Genomic DNA, 19,391 nt, shown 5'->3' on the forward strand with positions numbered 1-19,391 from the left:
AGAAGACGAAAGGTCATCGCGGATTTTCACCATACGCACGGGTGGTGTACTTAACCAGCTTCCATTAGACCGGGATAGCTAGCCACATAGGACCTAACAGGAAGTGTCATGGACTTTCAGTTGGAATATGACCTCAACGAAGTGACAAATGGTGAGGAGGAGTGGCGAGGGGAGGTCGCGTTCACCGTTTGCTGCCTGAAGAATGGTCACACTCAAAGAAAGGTTCACTGGACAGCTCTTTTTACTGCAGAGAGAAGATTCAAATATATTACAAATCATTCACAATTGTGCAAAACAGAGCGACACACACAGTGCAGTACTCGAGAAAGTCTAGAGCACAAAGAAAATTACAACAGTACACCAGTAAATCAGTAAGGCGAAAAAACAAACATTAGTAACCGTGCTCTGCGAAATTCTGTAGACCGAAGGATGGCGGAAAACTAGCGGATTTTCTCTCGCTCGTTCATGGCTGGCGGACAGAGTTGTGGCCGCAGAAGACGTGCGGTAGCGCTTTCTTGTAAGCAACGGAACCACGTGTATGCGGAGTTTTTTTAGTAGCTTAATTTTTAGCAGTGTTTAGAAGCATATTTACAGAAACATCGAGCTTAGAAACTCTTTTTCTAATCACATTTCCGAGAGCTGCACCATCTGTCTTTTCGTTTCTCAGGGGTCTATAGTGGGTTCCTTGCCACACTCAACATTCTCAGCCATGAATACTGATCTCTGATATTGCACAAAATATTAGCTGTGAATTTCGCCCTGCTGGATGTGCTTTTGTGCGGAGCCTTCAATGTTTTATATAAAAGTCTCAAGAATATTTATAACCTCACGAGAAATTGCGGTCATGGATATTATAACTTCTCTAGGCATATCGTAGTTTAGCGGAAACTAATTAGAGATCGGGCATGTACGTCAACCGAGTTAAGTTCAACCAGCCGCACCACTCGCACTTCCGTCATTCATTGAGACACATGTTCAAGAAGGTGAGGCCTGCAATTGTGGACAAAACGCAAACTTGAGAGCCTCTTTTTCTTAGGATGATGTTGTGCAAATACTTTAACTGCAACTGACCTGCTTATGCAGAAAACATACGCTTGCCCTTTAGCTTCTATTCCATTCACTGGTTAACACCAAAATAACTTCCCCGCCGCGGTGGCTCAGTGGTTACGGCGCTCGGCTGCTGACCCGAAAGACGCGGGTTCGATCCCGGCCGCGGCGGCTGCATTTTTTGAAGACTGAATTCTAGAGGCCCATGTACTGTGCGATGTCAGTGCACGTTAAAGAACCCCAGGTGGTCGAAATTTCCGGAGCCCTTCACTACGGCGTCTCTGATAGCCTCAGTCTCTTTGGGAAGTTAAACCCCAATTAACCAAACCAAACCAATATTACTTCACATATATTTTAAAACTCAGACAAAATAACGCGTATTCTTTATGCACGCTTCCTTGTTTGCTTCACCGTCCATTATTGGTGATAATTTGCATAGTTCTTATAACCAGTCGTACACTGTATTTTCTGGCTCTTACTCATATCGTTAGTGTGCACATTTCCTTTCATGGGGGAGGGGACCTGGACTCTTAAATTTTTATTAATTTCTGTGCTTGTATATTCGTCGCAGTTCATACCAATTTCAGATGCCACTTAGTTTTGTGTGAAGTACTTAGACATGTTGATCTGCTCAGGTACAATACTAAATTTGAAAGTGGCAATCTGAATTATGGAGTGTTTAATTAGAATGAAGTGCAAAGGCCTTCCTTATAATTGCGCGACCACGGTTGCACGGTAGTTACGGTGCTCGGCAGCGGCTTCGATTACGGCGGTGTTGGTCGCATTTCGATGGACGAGGAATGCTACAGACCGTAGAGCTTCGTGATATCAGTGCACGTTAATAAGCCCCAGGTGAGGGAACTTATCCATAGCCCTTCATTACGGATTTCCCCATAACTTCAGTCGCACAGGGACATAAACCTCATCAAACAAAACGAAACTTAAGTGCTTCGAAACATTTCAATCAGTGTATGGTCTTAATTCAAAGAGTGGCCAGAAAATAAGGTTAGGGCGTTGTAATAATAATCATGAGCACGACCACGCCCACTACAGGGCAAAGGCCTCTGCCATGTGTCCCCATTAACCCTGTCCTTCGCCAACTGCACCCACCGTATCCCCGCATATTTCTTGATCTCATCCGCCCACCTAACTTTCTGCCGCCACCTGCCACGCCTGCCTTCTCTTGGAATCCACTTCGTTACACTTAAGGACCAGCGGTTAATTTGCCGCCGCATTACATGGCCAGCCAAAGCCCATTACTTCCTATTTAGTAAAGCAGAAATTTGGGCAAGTTGGTACGTATAGATTTTTGAAACAGGGGAACAAAGACAGGACGTGGAAACTGATGGGTAAAGGCAAACAGGCGCTGACTAACAACTGGGTTTATTGAAAAAAAACACACAAATATATAGGCAGAGTTAGGAAAGATTAATCGCCACTATAGTCAACTCATGCAACATGGGACGCCAGATACCCAATCTCCCCTTCGGAAAGTGTGTTTTTTTTTGTGTGTTTGTGTGTTTTTTTCTATAAACCCAGTTGTTAGTTACCGCCTGTTTGTCTTTACCCCTCAGTTTCCACGTCCTGTCTTTGTTGCACTGTTTCAAAAATGAACCCATTTCTTCCTCTTGATTTTGACTAGGATGTCATTAACCCACGTTTATTCCCTCACCCAATCCTGCCGTTTCCGATCTCATAGCGTTACACATATCATTTTTCTGTCCATAGCTAGCTGCATATATGCTCATCACTGGATAATGCAGTGATGGCCATATATAAAGCCTAAAGCTAGACAGAGTGCGCAAACATCAGATGCCACCGCGATACGGTGGTTACTTTACGCACAAACTGGTTTTGAAAGCTTTAAATGTGCGCGCGCAATTAAAGAAACTTGCTTTCCGCCGTTAACTTGCCCGTCTTTAACTTTTTCATAAACTTTATCATTACCCATGGCTGTGTCAAGATTTCTTTCAGGAACCTGCCGCCAATTTTCACCGCCGCCATCATCCTTTTAACGTAAAGCGCATGCCATGCCGCACATCCCTTTTTGCAAAATCATTCATACCACGCAGGATCATTGAATGCAACCGCTTATCATCCAATAACGCTAACAAATTTAACACATTTAAATTTCAAGAATTGATCTCCGCTTTGGGTACCATCTACCAACAGCGACAGTTCTAGTAGTGTCAACCTTTGCCATCCCATATGCTACGATGCGCATGTTACTCTATGTATTTAGATTTAGTAATTCACCTGTTGTTGTTATTCCACCCGGGATATTTCTTGTTCGTATATGATATTTAGTTGCATGACTGCGTATAATAATTTGTTTTATTGTGGGTTTTTTTCATGTCGCATTGTAAGTGTCATTTCTATTGCCTACCCCCCCTTACGTAGTACACTCAAAAGGTGGCCTTTAAGGGTATTTTCAATAAGTGACTAAATAAATAAAAAGGCAGTCCACTTCTGTGTGCTATTGAGGTACATTTTCAATCCAGGCAACACGAATGGAATCAACGACAATTCGCACACTGTGGCTTAAGAGTCAAACTCCTCGCTTGAAAATTCTTCGGATAGTCTGATTAACCGTCAACTGGGTGTATTTTCTCATTATGTACGTGTACCGTATGTTAGACGGCATAAGTTTGTTTCAGTGCAATGAGCCAAATGTTATGGCGTTCTTGAACCACTGCACGAGTAGGTACGAAAATATCCGATTTTCCCTAATATACACTGGTTACCAACTTTAATTTCAGAGGCAGTATCCAGTCCCGAGCACCTTCCCATGAATTCTCTTCTACCATCGACGTCGACCTCTCAGCTCGGAAATGTGGCCAATACAAATTGGGAGGACTTGGGGCCATCGCGGGCTACGAGTGAAGAAAATTCTGTTCGGTATCAGAACTTTGAGCCAACAGAAGAGGAGTTGAGGTACATGTTCTTCCCGTACACTTCTATGAATTTTCCCGACGCTGCGAGTCACATCGAATTGCACACGACTGAGAAAAAATTTAAATATCCCCTGTGCCCAGCGGTGTTTGAGGCGCCCTGCAAACCTGAAATGCATATGGCCTCCTCTCACACTGAGAGAAAACCACACAAGTGCGACCAGTGCCGTTTTTCAGCTCCCTCACCTAGCAAGCTACTTCGACACAAGCGTAAACACACAGGTGAAAAACCATACAAGTGCGACAGGTGCCCTTATGCAGCGGCTTCAAAGGAAACGCTGGCTAAGCACAAGCGTACGCACACAGGTGAAAAACCCTACAAGTGCGAAAGGTGCCCTTATGCTGCGGCTTTAAAGGAAACGCTCGCTCAGCACACGCGTACGCACACAGGTGAAAAGCCCTACAAGTGCGAAAACTGCCTTTTTACTGCACCTTCAAATAGTTCACTCACTCGGCACAAGCGTACGCACACAGGTGAAAAACCCTACAAATGTGAAGTGTGCCCTTATTGGTCGAATAGGAAAGACCATTTAAAACGTCACATGCGTACGCATATGAGAGCAGGGTTCTTTAACTGTACTCTATGTTCATTCGTGGGTTCAAGCACTGAGAGCCTCAAGGAGCACATGTGCGGACACGGGGAGTGAGTTCTTCATTAATATGCGCAGGTGATGACGATGCTTAATAGTGGCACATGCCTCACCGCAGAAATGACTATCCACTTTTTGCGGACAAGCGTGAGGTAACTGTTTAATGTACGGCGGACATACGGTATTTTTGTGCATGATTTTGTGCAGACCTTTGCAGCTCCAGCTGCATGCTCTTATTAATTCGCATTATTTTAGCAGTAGACACAGCGCATCAGGTGCTTCGGTTCTTACGCGGACAGCCAGATGCTCCGCCTTCTGTGTTATGTCGATACCAATAAAGTGGAGACTGCGAATATCATGTCGTTCAACGTACGCTCTTCCTTGCTTCAAAGTGCAACTTGTCGAAAAAACATGAAAGTTGATCACAGGTACAAAAAAAACGTCTTTTATAGACCACCTTTCGTAAATCGAAGTTAACTGCTAAATCCGTCGTTTCCTCTGAACTTTTCGCTTTAAAATTACCACAGCATTTCCAGGCTGCGCTTTGGGTTTACAACCGTTTTGTTCATTTAGAATTAAACATTTTGTCTCTTGTATTCCCATCTCAGGAACGTCTCAGCAACTTCCATGAATCTTTGATGGAATGCGGATGTCAGTCGTCATCATCATCAGCCTGAGTAAGCCCACTGCAGGGCAAAGGCCTCTCCCATGTCTCTCCAATTAACCCCGTCCTTCGCCAGTTGCGGCCACCGCATTCCCGCTAATTTCTAAATCTCATCCGCCCACCTAGCTTTCTGCCACCCCCTGCTACGCTTGCCTTCTCTTGGAATCCACTCCGTTGCCCTTAAGGACTAGCGGTTACCTTAGCTTAGCTGTCTGTCCATTATATCATGGCTCAGAGCATGCGGTTAGCTAACGAAGTTTAAGAACAAATCATCAAACACTTCGTGTACTTCATGTTTCCCCAAGTAAAATGTTTGTCAAGCAGCTACGCAGTACACATGCATCTGTCTGCCGTCGCCTAGCCTGATTAGATTTTTAGATCAAATAAGACGAATAATTGGCAGCTACTTAATTAGATGAATATTTGCTAACTATATAACTGCGGGAAATATTTTTCTTGCCGGGCTAGCCTCGTTTATCGCATGAGTTGGTTGTGCGAGGTCCGCTGACCTTTCCTAACTGGATAATACATATCACAACTTTTGTTCGAATACTTAAAACTTGAAAGTCATTGAACGTCGCCATCTTTTTCCGTACCGTTGTATACGTGCATGCATATCATTCACGAGTGCATCGGGTGTACTGCGTGCTGAGCCAACTCTAATCAAGGGAAGGAAAAATGCTGAAGTACGCGGGGAATGAACGCGGATGCCCGAAAATTGTCATATGATGTCCGTTTTCTTCTAATCAATGACTTCCGCATTTATAGATACCGCAAAGTGCGCATTCACGATTACGGTACGTATAATCTGCGGTCTCGCAGCCAATGCCTATGTTTGGAATCTGACTTCTGCTCATAAGACATCTCACCTGGCTACCTGGACAATCGAAACAATGAATCGTGGTCTGCTCAGACCAACAAATCATCAATGCGAAGTATAAATGAAGGGCGGCACTACATAATTCCGCCCGGCTGATTTCTTTTACGACATCACTAAAGGGAAATTCAGGGGGCACTTTGACTGTCTAAAGTGCGTAGAGGCGAAAGCGTTTTCCGCACCACTTTGACTCCTTCTTTGGCACTGGTGGTGTCACATATAATTGAGTATTAATTACTAACTGTTGACAAATCAGTAATTAATGGTTAATTACTTATTGATGTCTCGATACTAATTAACTGCTAATTAATGATGCTTAAGCTTCGCCTTTAGGGGTGGAACGCGACAGCGTTTTGTAGCGCTGCTACGGAGTCCACGGAACGCCGGCACCCGTTCGGCGCGATGCCTTGCCCTTTGAACGCAATGCTTTTTGAGGAAAGGAAATGGCGCAGTAATTCTGTCATGTCGGTGGACACCTGAACCACACCGTAGAGGAAGGGAGGAGGTAGGAGTGAAATAAGACAGAGGGCCCGTAATGAAGAAAATGAAAATTGTATTTGAGGAAAGGAAATTCCGCAGTAACTGTCTCACATATCTCGGTGGACACCCGTCAGAATTCAGGAGGTCACTTTCTTGACCTAAAGTGTGGTCACGGATGTGTGGTTAAGATGTTAAGCTTCGCCTCTAAGAGTGGAAGGCGACAGCGTCTTGCAACACTGCCAGGGAGTCCATAGAACGCCATCGCCCATTCGGTTGTACGCCTCGCACGTCGGTAAATTGATTTTTGAGGAAAGGAAATGTATTTGTCTCTCATATTTCGGTGCACACCTAAACCTCGCCGGAAGGGAAGGGAGGAGGATGAGAGTGGGTGAAGACACCATATTCACTAGGCGCGCTTTTGTTCATTCCAAACCATCGAGCTGGCATAACGGAGTGGATGGCATGCTCGTCTCGCACGCCGAAGACCGGGGTTCGATTCCCGAGCACCACCAATTTCCCACTCAGTTTTATTTATTTATATGACCTGACTAGAAAAGTTAATTAGGTTAATGGAGTAATTAAGCAATTAACTAAGCTCCGTCCCACTTGGAGCATCACTATACGACCCCTTCAATTGGTTGCATGGTTACTAGCCAAAGTACAATTGGCCCCGTTTGAAATTCGCGCACTCTGACGTCACGACCGTTTCGACCAATTGAAAAGCGTGACATTTCTGTCGACAACTGCTGCTTACAACGATGAGACATTAAAGGCTTCCGCCTTAAGGTACGAACACACTAGCGGCAAAATGCGGGGCACGCTGCTGGCGGCGCCACCCCCGCCGCGAAAGGGATGGCCACACTCGGCGGCAAAGAGTCGCCGCCGCGCAAAGCTCCCTTCGTGACAAACCGGTCGGGGTCCGCGATTCTGAAGGAGCGCGCGCGGCACCGCCGCCGCCGCTGGCATCTAACTTCAGTAGGAGCCAAGAGGTGGCGACACAGACGCTCCCCAGGTGACAAAGCCGGGCGCCCCTCATTGGTCACCCCGCTCCGCGGCACGCGGCATGCCGCCGAAATGGCTCCTCGGCCCATTTGCTGCGCGGCAGATCAACCCGCCGCCGCGGCAGGTTTCGCGGCAAGCGGCGTGCCGCGCGCGCTTTGCCGCCAGTGTGTCCGTGCCTTTAAAATTCTGACTGACGTAAATTGCGAGTACACTGATCGCTTCACAAGGGAAGTAGTTCCGTCTTGTAAGAGAAGCTTGAAGTATAGAAGCAAAAGAGGCGAAGAAATGTAAACTAGAAGAAAAAAGAAGCAGGTTCTTGAAACGAATATGGATGACAGCAGATAGGCGACCAGGCAGTAACCTCTTTTTCACCACCTCCCCCCCCCCTCCATCCCCTTCATCCAAACGGAAGAGGGAGGAGTGGGTGAAATTCATCGAAAACGCTCCAGCGTCTGCTGTTATCCCCGCACCCCAACCTCCTCATCCGACCTTTCCCGACTTAAGCTCCAATACGCCTTGTTCTCGATCCTTGGTCTTCTCTTCAACTATTTGAATCTGTTCATCCTGCCGTCTGCTTTTATAGCGTCGGAGGAAGGATCAGGATTGGTTTCATAACGTAAGCTTGAATTATAAAAAAAATCAAATGGACTGAACACCGATTTTCTTTAATTTATTTAAAAACCTGGCCCTCTACGGAGAGAGCTAACTACTGAGCTAGTTGGTTTTCAGGCATATTATCGGGATTTCCACCGCAACGAGGACATATACAAGAAAGAGGATGACACGGGCGCTTATTGCAACTGTTTAATCAGGTGAAAGCAGTCGACATATATAGCCTTTCCTGCCGCAGTGCACATGTACAAGGCGCCACAAAAATCACAGGAATTTTGTCAGAGTAGGCGTGGAAGACATTCCCCCTCAGCCTCATAAAGAAAATCTGAAGTGTCAGTGAATCAGCTAGAACCCGCTTTTTTGACGTAAATGGCTTTCGGAGTTTCCCGAACCGTCTGCTGTCGGCCTCTACCGAGAATCCTCACATCGCGGAATCGTGGTGTACAATTGGTGCAAGCCCTACAGTGCTCGACAAGTTTCTCGCCCTCAATATTTTCGATATCTTTTGTATGTTTCCAAAGTCGGTCATTTACGCAACATCCCGTCTGTCCAATACAGGGTTTTCCGCAGGACAAATTAATTTCATAGAGGATGTTAGCGACACACTTTACGACACAGTGCCGATGTCCCTTTAGACAGCTTTTTGCTTTCGCAGGTTATGCGATGGCTTAGCTGACCAAGCTTGTGGCGGGCTGAGGAAGCGAACGGTGCATTAAATTGGTTTGCCAATTTCTTCAGGCCGCGAGTAACTTTGTGAGCGTAAGGTGCCACCACGGGCCTCTCATATCCCGCCATTATATTCCTGCATGCTCTAGCCTTCACCTTCTTCAGAGGCTCTTGTGCCACAGATATCAAGACCGACTCAGAGAAGCCGGGATTCAACGAGCCCTTCCAATTAATTATTAAAGCTAGCTTGCATGTCATGTACGAACGACTTCTGGGGCGACGACTCCAAGCAGAAGGTTGCGATGCCCCGTTTTACAACCTTCGAGTGGGCACAATTATACGGCAGGAGAGCCTACTGCGCACAAGCGGAATAAGCCCAGCAAATGTGCCCATGTCAAAACTTTAAATATAAATCTAAAAACTGAAGCACGCGATTATCCGGCCGTTCAAAAGTAAACATTAGCCCTTTTGTAAGTTGCCTAAAATCATCTAAAACACTGTTTACTATTGTCTCAGTTCACAGAGTCCGTTGCTTGTTTAAAACAATTAACAAGTCTTCGATGTATTGAAACACTTTAAGGACCTTGTCATTAAAGCTTGTCATTATCAAGATAAGAACCTTGTCATTATTAAACTTTTATGCGCGCTGGTAAACCGTGTCATCAGCGCCGGCATCGTCAAGTGTCCTAGCTGACGTTTGGAGAAGGAAGCACTCCAAGAAGCCGGTCTAAAGAGGTTCAAGTGCAGCTTCAATTTGCTTACTATTGTACAGGTCGCTGTGGAGGTCGCCCAGGAGGCGTCCGCGGCCACGTTTATTTGAGGGCTGCCTGAGAAGAGATAGCGGCAGAGCAGCGGCGGCAGCGTCTGGCCGAGGCCGAAGTCCAGAGCGTTCTCTGCGCGAGCCAGCGTTCTCCTTCGCGTGCCCACCGCTTCGTCTTCTTCCGCGTGCCGATACGGTGGCGCTACTGGGGCCCGCACCCAGCACTAACGACTAGTTTGTGCGAAAAGGAGAGAGAACTCTAAGGGAGGTCTTAGAAGAAACAGAAAAGTATGAGCTGGGAAGTAATGGTCGGTAAGTTTAGGTCGGTAGTCCAGGAAGGCCGTCAGGCAGGAGAACCAATCTCAGGCGGTCGAGCGTGGCTGCTACGCAACGGACGAGGGATGCTGAAAGGCGACGGTAAAGACAGAGGCAGCAGGCGTGAAAATTCGCCCAGAAAACGGCGTCGAGTTGGTCGTGATCCAGTTTTGAGGGCAACTGGTAGAGTTGAGAGTGCGCTCGAGGATGGCCTGAAGATGGACCAGCGTCCAGATTTGCGAGCGTGTGAAGTGCATCGCCCCAGCCGGTGTGGTAGAAGGTTCCACTTGCTACAGCACCAGTGGTAGAAGCGGAGGCGGTGGCGCAGGCGCTCGAGGCGGTGAGGCGGCGAGGCAACGGCAAGGCAGGCGAAGGCGGAACGAGAAAAGGGCGGCTTTGGTACTGGCAGTGGTGGTTGGAGGAGTAGCGCGCAAGTCCGCCACGTGGGCGTCGGAAGGAACGGGATGCGCTGGTGCTGAAAGCACAGGCGGTCCTGTATGGGGCCCGCTTAGACGCGTCCATGTCGCAAGCATGCCATCACATTAAGCGGCTGTCTTGTCAGTCGCAGTGGCAGAGTCACTAGCGAAGCCGACAGATGCCCAAGGAACTGTGGTAAACGGTGGAGTTGCGCATTATGAGCGACAGGGCTCTGGTGAGGCGTGCATGCGTGCCTCGCGACAGGCAGGACAGATGGGCTCACCGGAAATGGGCAGGAGGGTGCAGGCGAACATGTGACGAGAAGCGAGGCTGCGCCGCAGGTCGGGTTACTATCCGAAGAGGTGGGTCACGTGTCGAGAGAGAGCTCTTCTGGTGATGGTCCCAGGGCAGGCACCACAGTTGGCAAGCAGGGCTGGGTAGGAGCCGTGGGACGGGTGCTCGCACGTGGATGGGCGTCTGTAGCCGAAGCAGGTTGTACCGTGCGGGATGCAGGGCAGCGAAGGTATGCGCCGAAAAACTTGAAGGCGTCCTTCAAGTCATCGTAAAGGTGTTCAACCGGCGGCGGAAGGTCAGGCTGGGAAAAGAGATCGGCAGGCAACTCCCTTTTCACGAGGAGGTACCGCCAGATCTGTGATCGGACGTCGTTCACGTGTAGCTGGGCGTCCACCTGCACAAACCAAACGACAGGGCTGTGCAGGCGGAATGGCCACAGCCGCAGACGCGAAGGGTCGTGAAGCTCGGGCGGCTGCCACTCGTCTTGAGCCAGGTCCTTGGCGAGAGGGCAGGAATTCCAGGGTGCGGTCGGTGTTAAAGCAGCCGGACCGGAGACGCTGGACTGGAGCGGCAGAGTACTGGCCAGTGACGGTTGCGGCGTGCTGTTTCTCGAGGATGCAGCCGGAGACGAGTGCGATGCTGGTGCGGGCACCGGCGGTGGCGAAAGCGGGCCCGCCTCATCATAGAGCGGCAGCGGGTAGTTGATGCGCGGTAGTAGACGAGGACAGCAGCGCGCAACTCGTCGTAGGGCTGGCATACTGAGGCAGGGCAGGTGAGTCGGCAGAGGAGGTCGGGCGGGAGAATGTCGCAAAGGATTGCGTATTTAAACCGCTGTATGGTAATGCCGCTCAAGCACATCGCAGCCTCCAGTTGGGCAAACCACCCATCGACGCCTGCAGGCCGGAACGCTGGGAGCGGGGGGTTGAAATCCAGGTCTTGCCAGCCTACCATGCTGGGACGCCGCTGGGATAGAAGGCGTGGCTCGCCGGGTCACCACTTGTACAGTTCGCTGTGGAGGTCGTCCAGGAGGCGACCGCGACCACGTTTATTTGAGGGCTACCTGTGAAGAGATAGCGGCAGAGCAGCGATGGCAGCGTCCGGCCCAGGCCGAAGTCGAGCGCGTTCTCTGCATGAGCCAGCGTTCTCCTTCGCGTGCCCACCGCTTCGTCTTCTTCCGCATGCCGATACGGTGGTGCTACACTATATCACGAGGATAATCGATCCGATAAGGCAATAATTTAATTTTTAAGAAAAAGCACCCTCATAAAATCCGACACATCAGTGTGCTCGACTGCTCCTGTAGAGAGGCTCTGATTATCTGCTTCGCTTATAACACGGCCGCAACGCGGGTCTCTTCCAGACAGGCTGTTTCAATACGTGCTGTTCTGTAATACACTTACGAAAAAGAAAAATTAAATAACAGAGATTATCAAGGTTTCTTCACTGCAATAAAACATTCGCCCTTTTTGTTCTTCTCGATTTTTTTTTCATGTTTCGAAAGCAGGAAGTTAAGCTTCGAACATTTGCTAAACGCTCTGTTTGGAAAATAACTGACTTTCCAAAGCGCATGGGCAGACTCAGAGGCAACCGACTAAATCCTTCATATTGGTAGTTACAGCGCAAAAGAAACGCAAGACCTACAGAAAGAGGACACTGACAAGCGATGATTCGCAATTAATTTTTTATTACCAAAAAGTACTCTTTTTGTACAACTCTCTCATGTGATACGACATTCAAGAGCCCTTGCGCAGATATATTGCAAGGAAAAACCAATATCACCACACTAAACCTGATCGAACAGGAACCCGCCTTCTCCCTTAAACTTAACGACAAGCAAGGAATTATCAGGAATGAGGCCTGTTTATCAACTAACGTAACAGATTCTGGCTTACACGCTGCAATTGATTTTTCAGAAGTAATTCTCAATCAGTTCTCTTGTTGTTTTATTTTTTTGCCTAAATAAAATCTGTTTTAGCAACCAACACTGCCCTGTACCTTTCAATATGAACAGTTACCAACCTGTCCAACCGTCCATCCTTCTTCGACTAAATTCTCCAGTAAAAAACGAATCAATAAATCACAACTTTGAGTTTAATACTATGTAGTCAACTTCTCACAGAGATGGTTTCTCACTCAGCTAATGATACCACCAGTAATATTAATATTCATGCTGTCAATAATGTATTAAAGAATCCATGATACAGTATGAGTACCTGCATTAGAAATCAATTTCGGTTCTGTGTCTTATTGTCAGAAATACAATTCTTAAGGGGATTGGGTATAGGTATTGAAGGCTTTCCGCCGTAAACTTGCCCATCTTTCACTTTTTCATAAACTTTATCATCAGCCATCGCTGCTGGAAGATTTATTTAAGGAACCTGCCGCCTATTTTTCACGCCGCCATCATCCTTTTAAAGTGAAGCGCATGCCATGCCGCACATCCCTTTTTGCAAAATCATTCATACCAGGCACGATCATCGAGTGGTACCGCTTACCATCCAATATCGTTACCGAATTTAAAACATTTAAATTTCAAGAACTGATCTCCACTTTGAATACCATGTAACGACATCGACAGTTCTAGTAGTGTCAACTTTTGCCATCCCATTTGTTATGATGCGCATGTTACTCTATGTATTTAGATTTAGCAATTCACCTGTTGTTATTGCACCCGGTATATTTCTTTTTCGTATATGACATTTATTTGCATGACAGCGTATAATATTTTTTATTGTGGGCTTTTTTCAAGTCAGATTGTAAATTTCCTTTCTATTGAATACCCCCCCCCTATTATAGTACCCTCGAAAGAGGGTTTTAAGGGTATTTTCAATAAATGAATAAATAAATAGAAAGGCTGGCCACTTCTCAGTGCTATCGAGGAACATTTTAAAGCCAGGCAACACAGACTGAATCAACGACTATTCACACACTGTGGCTTAAGAGTCAGTCCTCGCTTGAAAATTCTTCTGAAAGTTTGATTAATCGTCAGTTTGGTGTATTTTCTCAGTATGTACGTGTCCCGTATGTTAGTTCGCGTCAGTTTGTTTTAGTGCAATGAGCCAAATGTGGCGTTCTTGAACCACTGCACGAGTAGGTACGAAAATATCCGATTTTCCCTAACATACTGTAACGGAAAACAGGGCGACAGGTCGCTAACCAGCAGAATGCCACAGCCAGCCAGCAAGCGCGAGACACTTCAACGTCTTCGAAGGCACTTCAGAGCCACCTGAGAGCACCAGGTGGCATTACTCCCCCTCCCCAAAAAAAAAGGAAAAACATAAAAGCGGGGTTGCAGTACGGCAGTAGAAAGAGAAAAAACAAAACAACACAAGCACTGAAAAACATACAAGGGAGGTGGGCGAAGGCGTCCCACGCGACAACGGAAAACTGAGCGTACTGTCCATTACCTCGTGAAATACGGCTTCATGCGGACTACGTGCACAACCTCGGAGCGGGGTGGGCGACGCTGAGGCTGCACAGTCCCGTCAGGAAGAACTTCGTAGGTCACTTCTGTGACGCGGCGCAAAACTCGATAAGGTCCAAAATAACGGCACATCAGTTTTTCAGACAAGCCTGGGCGGCGTACCGGGGTCCACGCCCAATCTTGGTCACCGGGATGGTATTCGACGTGCCGATGACGGAGGTTGTAGCGGCGCGCATCCGTGCCCTGCTGCCGCTGAATGTGAATACGGGCAAGTTGACGTGCTTCCTCGGCGCGCTGAGCGAAGTGCTCGGCTTCTGGCGTGAGTGGGTGGTCATCAGTGCAGCATGGAAGCATTGCATCCAGCATCGCTGAACGTCACGTCCGTAGACCAGACGAAATGGTGTAAAGCGGGTGGTCTCCTGGGTGGCCGTGTTGTAGGCGTATGTGACGTACGGGAGAATCTCGTCCCAGGTTTTGTGCTGCGAGTCTATGTACATTGCGATCATGTCGGCGATCGTTCTGTTGAGTCTCTCTGTGAGCCCGTTCGTCTGTGGGTGATAGGCAGTGGTTTTACGATGGCTCGTGTGGTTGAGCTCGAACACGTCGCGCATGAGCTGTGCCGTAAACGCCGTACCTCGATCAGTGATGACGTGGGACGGTGCGCCATGACGCAGCACGATTTGTTGCATAAAAAACTGGGCGATCTCAGATGACGTGCCGCGCTGCACCGCCTTAGTTTCCGCATACCTTGTTAAATAGTCGGTCGCGACTATGATCTATTTATGACCGGCCGATGACACAGGGAATGGGCCCAGAAGATCAATGCCGACTTGATCAAACGGCGTCCAAGGCGGTTCAATAGGTTGGAGCAAACCCGCTGGCTTGAGAGGAGGCGCTTTACGACGTTGGCACGCGCGACAGCCTCTGACGTAACGTTGGACGGCGTGAGAAAGTTTGGGCCAATAATACGCCTGGCGCACGCGGGCAAGTGTGCGGGCAAAGCCCAAGTGGCCGGAGGTCGGCTCATCGTGACAAGCAAGAAGGATATCGGCGCGGAGGTCGGCCGGAACGACGAGGAGGTGCGCTCGGTTAACGGTGCTGGAGTTTTTCTTGAACAAAATGCCGTTCCGGAGGCAGAAGGCCGGCAGGTTCCTAGCAAATTGTCGGGGTACGTCTTAAGCTCGGCCCTCCAGATAATCAATGACAGGTCGCAGGTCTGGGTCAGCTCGCTGCCGCGTTATTAAATCTGAGTCGCTGACAACTCCAATGAAACCGCTTTCGTCCTCTAGGCTATCATCAGCTAACCCGACGGGTGCGCGAGACAGTGCGGCAGCGTCTTCGTGCGTCTGGCCAGATTTGTGCACAATGGTGTAGTCGAATTCTTGGAGGCGGAGGCTCCATCGGGCGAGGCGCCCAGATGGGTCGCGAAGATTGGCCAGCCAGCACAAAGAATGGTGGTCGGTAACTACTTTGAACGGGCGGCCGTAGAGGTAAGGACGAAATTTCATGGTTGCCCACACAACCGCGAGGCATTCCTTTTCTGTCGTCGAATAGTTTTTTTCAGCGCGAGAAAGCGTGCGGCTTGCATACGCGATGACACTTTCCACGCCAGCTTGGTGTTGAACGAGTACGGCGCCGAGTCCGACGTTGCTGGCGTCGGTGTGGACTTCGGTTTCAGCCTCTTCATCAAAGTGCGCAAGAACAGGGGTTGTTAGCAGTCGCCTGCGCAGCTCGGCAAAAGCCTCCTGTTGCTCGGCGGCCCACACGAACTGATTATCATCCCGCGTGGGTGGTACAGGGGTGCGGCAATCTTTGAAAAGTCGGCGATGAAGCGGCGGTAATATGCGCACAGACCCAAAAAGCGTTGCACGCTTTTCTTTGTTGTAGGAACAGGAAAGTCGGCGACAGCAGCAGTTTTCTCGGGGTCGGGCTTAACGCCATCGGCACTCACAAGGTGACCGAGAAACTTCAACTCTTTGTACCCGAAGTGGCATTTCTCGGGCTTGAGCGTTAAGTCTGCCGATCGGAGGGCATCTAATACGGTCCTCAGGCGTTCAAGGTGTTCTGCAAAGGTTTCGGAAAATACGACGACATCATCGAGATAAACCAAACAAGTTTGCCATTTGAGTCCAGCGAGAACGGTATCCATCATCCGCTGGAAAGTTGCCGGCGCTGAACATAGCCCAAAAGGTAGCACTTTAAATTCGTACAATCCGTCGGGGGTCACGAAAGCCGTTTTTTCGCGGTCCCGCTCGTCGACCTCTATCTGCCAATACCCACTCTTTAAGTCAATCGAGGAGAAGTACTGGGCGCGACGAAGTCTGTCGAGCGAGTCGTCGATACGAGGCAGTGGGTAGACGTCTTTTTTAGTAATGTTGTTCAGTTTTCGATAATCGACGCAGAAGCGGAGTGTCCCATCCTTTTTCTTCACCAGCACGACAGGTGACGACCAGGGGCTGCTGGAAGGTTGAATGATTCCATCTGAAAGCATCTCCTTCACCTGCGTTTGAATCGCCTCACGCTCCTTCGGTGAGATACGGTACGGCTGCTGATGGATAGGGCGGGCATCGTCGGGCGTAATGATGCGGTGCTTCAGAAGAGGCGTTTGCCGGACTTTCGACGAAGAAGCGAAACAGGTAGCGTATTCGATTAGGAGGGCACGTAGTTGTCGCTGTTGAGTCAGCGAAAGGTCCGGACTGATGTCGAGAGCGTCAAGGGATGGGCGCACAGGTCTAGCAGCTGCGAACGCGAAACATTCAGAAATCTCCGCTAAGGGGTCGGCGAATGCGATGGCAGTAGCACGAAAAAGGTGCCGGGGTTCGTTAGTGAAGTTAGTCACCAGGAGCTCAGACCAGCCGTCGCGGAGATGGATGAGACTTCGCGTTGAGCAGATGCCGTGGGTGAGCAAAAGGGACAGGTTGCCTTCTGCGACCGCTGTCCCTTCACGTAGTCCGTCGCAGTGAACACTCACAAAAACACTGGCGCGTGGCGGAATCCAAACGCTCTCGGCGGATATTCGAAGGGCGGCGCGGCGTTGACAGTCCTCGGAGTGAACATCAGCTTTATCGGTAGAAAATGTGACAGTGCGCTTTCGGAGGTCAATAATAGCTCCATACTCTCGGAGAAAATCAACGCCAAGGATACAGTCACGGGAGCAGTCAGGTAAAACTAGGCAGCTGACAACAAATGTAGAGTTGCGAATTTGGACTCTTGCCGTGCACAGGCCAAGCGGAGTTACGACATGTCCGCCAGCCGTGCGAATCTGCGTGCCGGACCATGGTGTCGTTACCTTTTTAAGAAGCGCCGCTAGCTTTCCGCTTATAATCGAGAAATCAGCGCCAGTGTCCACGAAAGCACTAACCTTATAGCCATCGAGAAACACGGGTATATCCAACGAGAATCGATCTCCGAGTTCAGGTACTGCAGTCGTTGACTTTATATCGCGGTCGGTAGCTGTTTGAGTTGTCGGGGGGTCTTGTTCGCGTCGATTTCCAGCGGCCTCGCCCCCGGAGGTCGCTCTATTTAGTTTTCCCGGCGGGGGCTTGGCGACCGTCTCTGCGCCATCCAGGAGGAGCTTTGGGGCGGTGGAGAAGGTCGGCGTGGTGATGGAGACCGAGACTGCCGCTGGGGAATTGTCGCCATGCGCTGCTGGGCTACGTAGTCCTCGATCTCCCGCGGTCGTTGACCGAATGGTGGGCGGGACATGTCGACAGGGAACCCCTGCAGTCCAAGCTGTCGATACGGGCACTGGCGATACAGATGACCGGGTTCCCCGCAGTGAAAGCACAGACGCCGCCGATCTGGAGCACGCCACAGGTCTGTCTTCCGCTGGGCCGACCGTCGATTGTCGATGTAGTACGTGTCGGGGTGTGCGGAAAACAGTGAGCCTTGATTGGACGGAGGACACTGCGCCGAAGAGGGCGCGGGACGTCGCAAGGCTTCAGCATACGTGGGCCGACGGCACTCCGTGGGAAAAGGCGGCAGGTCAACGGTCGGGAACGAAGGCCTCAAGGCCTGAACCTCTTCGCGAACGAGGCTTGCGAGAGAGCCGGCCGTCGGCAGGGGAGCACCGAAAAGCGTCTGGAGCTCTTCGCGGACAACGGAGCGGATCACCTCGCGAAGATCAGGGTTAGCCCCGAAGGTAGGAAACGGTCCTGTAGCCGAAGCGGCGAGTACCGGCCTGTCGTAGGTGGTAGACCGCCGCAGGAGCATCTTCTCCATCGTGACCGCTTCTGTAAGGAACTCAGCAACAGTCCCTGGTGGACTGCGCACGAGGCCAGCGAAACGCTGCTCTTTAACGCCGCGCATGAGTTGGCGCACCTTTTTCTCTTCGGGCATGGCCGGGTGAGCTCGCCGGAAGAGCCGAGTCATATCCTCCACGTACATGGCTACAGTCTCATTCGGCATTTGAATGCGAGACTGCAAAGCCCGTTCAGCCCGTTCTCGGCGATCCGTGCTGGTGTAGGTCTCCAGCAGGCGTCGGCGGAACTCGTGCCATGATGTTAGCGCATCTTCTCGGTTCTCGTACCACGTACGTGCACCATCCTCCAGGCTAAAGAAGACGTTTCGAAGCTTGGCTGCGTCGTCCCACTGGTTGAACGAGGCCACGCGTTCAAATTCGACCAGCCAGTCTTCGACGTCTTCGAGCTGACTGCCATGGAATGGTTTGGGCAGTCGCGGATTCTGCAAGGTATAGTAGGCTGCAGCTGGCATAACAGGTCGATGGGTGGGTGCTCTTGCAGACTCCAAAAGCCCGTGTTCGGGAGGTAGGCCTTGGTTTCTCCGGCTAGCACGGTGCACAGGGGTGTCCACCAGCGAAGGACTGGAGCCCAGGGTATGCGGAGGAGTATTAGACATACACAGGGATCTTACCCCGCACCTCCACCAAAATATGTAACGGAAAACAGGGCGACAGGTCGCTAACCAGCAGAATGCCACAGCCAGCCAGCAAGCGCGAGACACTTCAACGTCTTCGAAGGCACTTCAGCGCCACCTGAGAGCACCAGGTGGCAATACACTGGTTAACAACTTTAATTTCAGAGGCAGTATCTAGTCCCGAGCACCTTCCCATGAATTCTGTTCCGCCATCGCTGTCGACCCTCCGAGCTCCTAAATGTGGCCCATACAAATTGGAAGGACCTTGGGCCTTCGCTGGCTGCAAGTGAAGAAAATTATGTTCGCTGTCTGGAGCCTGAAGGAAAAGGAGAGCCGTTCAGGTGCATCTTCTGCCCGTACACTTCACCGAATTTTGCCGACGTTGTGAGACACATCGAATTGCACGCGACTGAGAAA

General features: G+C 49.8%; 1 protein-coding gene across 1 annotated transcript; it reads right to left on the reverse strand.

The window, feature by feature from the left end:
- Positions 1-10,748: 10,748 nt before the first annotated feature.
- LOC149355662 (uncharacterized) lies at positions 10,749-18,956 on the reverse strand. The gene is made up of 2 exons (XM_089576156.1): positions 17,650-18,956; positions 10,749-11,091 (listed from the first exon to the last, which is right to left on the reverse strand). The coding sequence occupies exons 1-2, from the start codon at positions 18,954-18,956 to the stop codon at positions 10,749-10,751; spliced, it is 1,650 nt and encodes a 549-aa protein (XP_089432282.1).
- Positions 18,957-19,391: the final 435 nt, after the last annotated feature.

This window comes from Amblyomma mixtum, chromosome 3, assembly GCF_055824585.1.
Source record: "Amblyomma mixtum isolate Tamu chromosome 3, ASM5582458v1, whole genome shotgun sequence".
Taxonomy (NCBI): domain Eukaryota; kingdom Metazoa; phylum Arthropoda; class Arachnida; order Ixodida; family Ixodidae; genus Amblyomma; species Amblyomma mixtum.

Bases quoted from the DNA above. Each gene is read 5' to 3' on its own strand.
- LOC149355662 (XM_089576156.1), bottom strand. From the start codon at position 18,956: ATGTCTAATACTCCTCCGCATACCCTGGGCTCCAGTCCTTCGCTGGTG. The intron at 11,092-17,649 runs GTCGCCAAGCCC...CCGCCTGCACAG, and splicing joins TCCTGGATGGCGCAGAGACG to CCCTGTCGTTTGGTTTGTGC.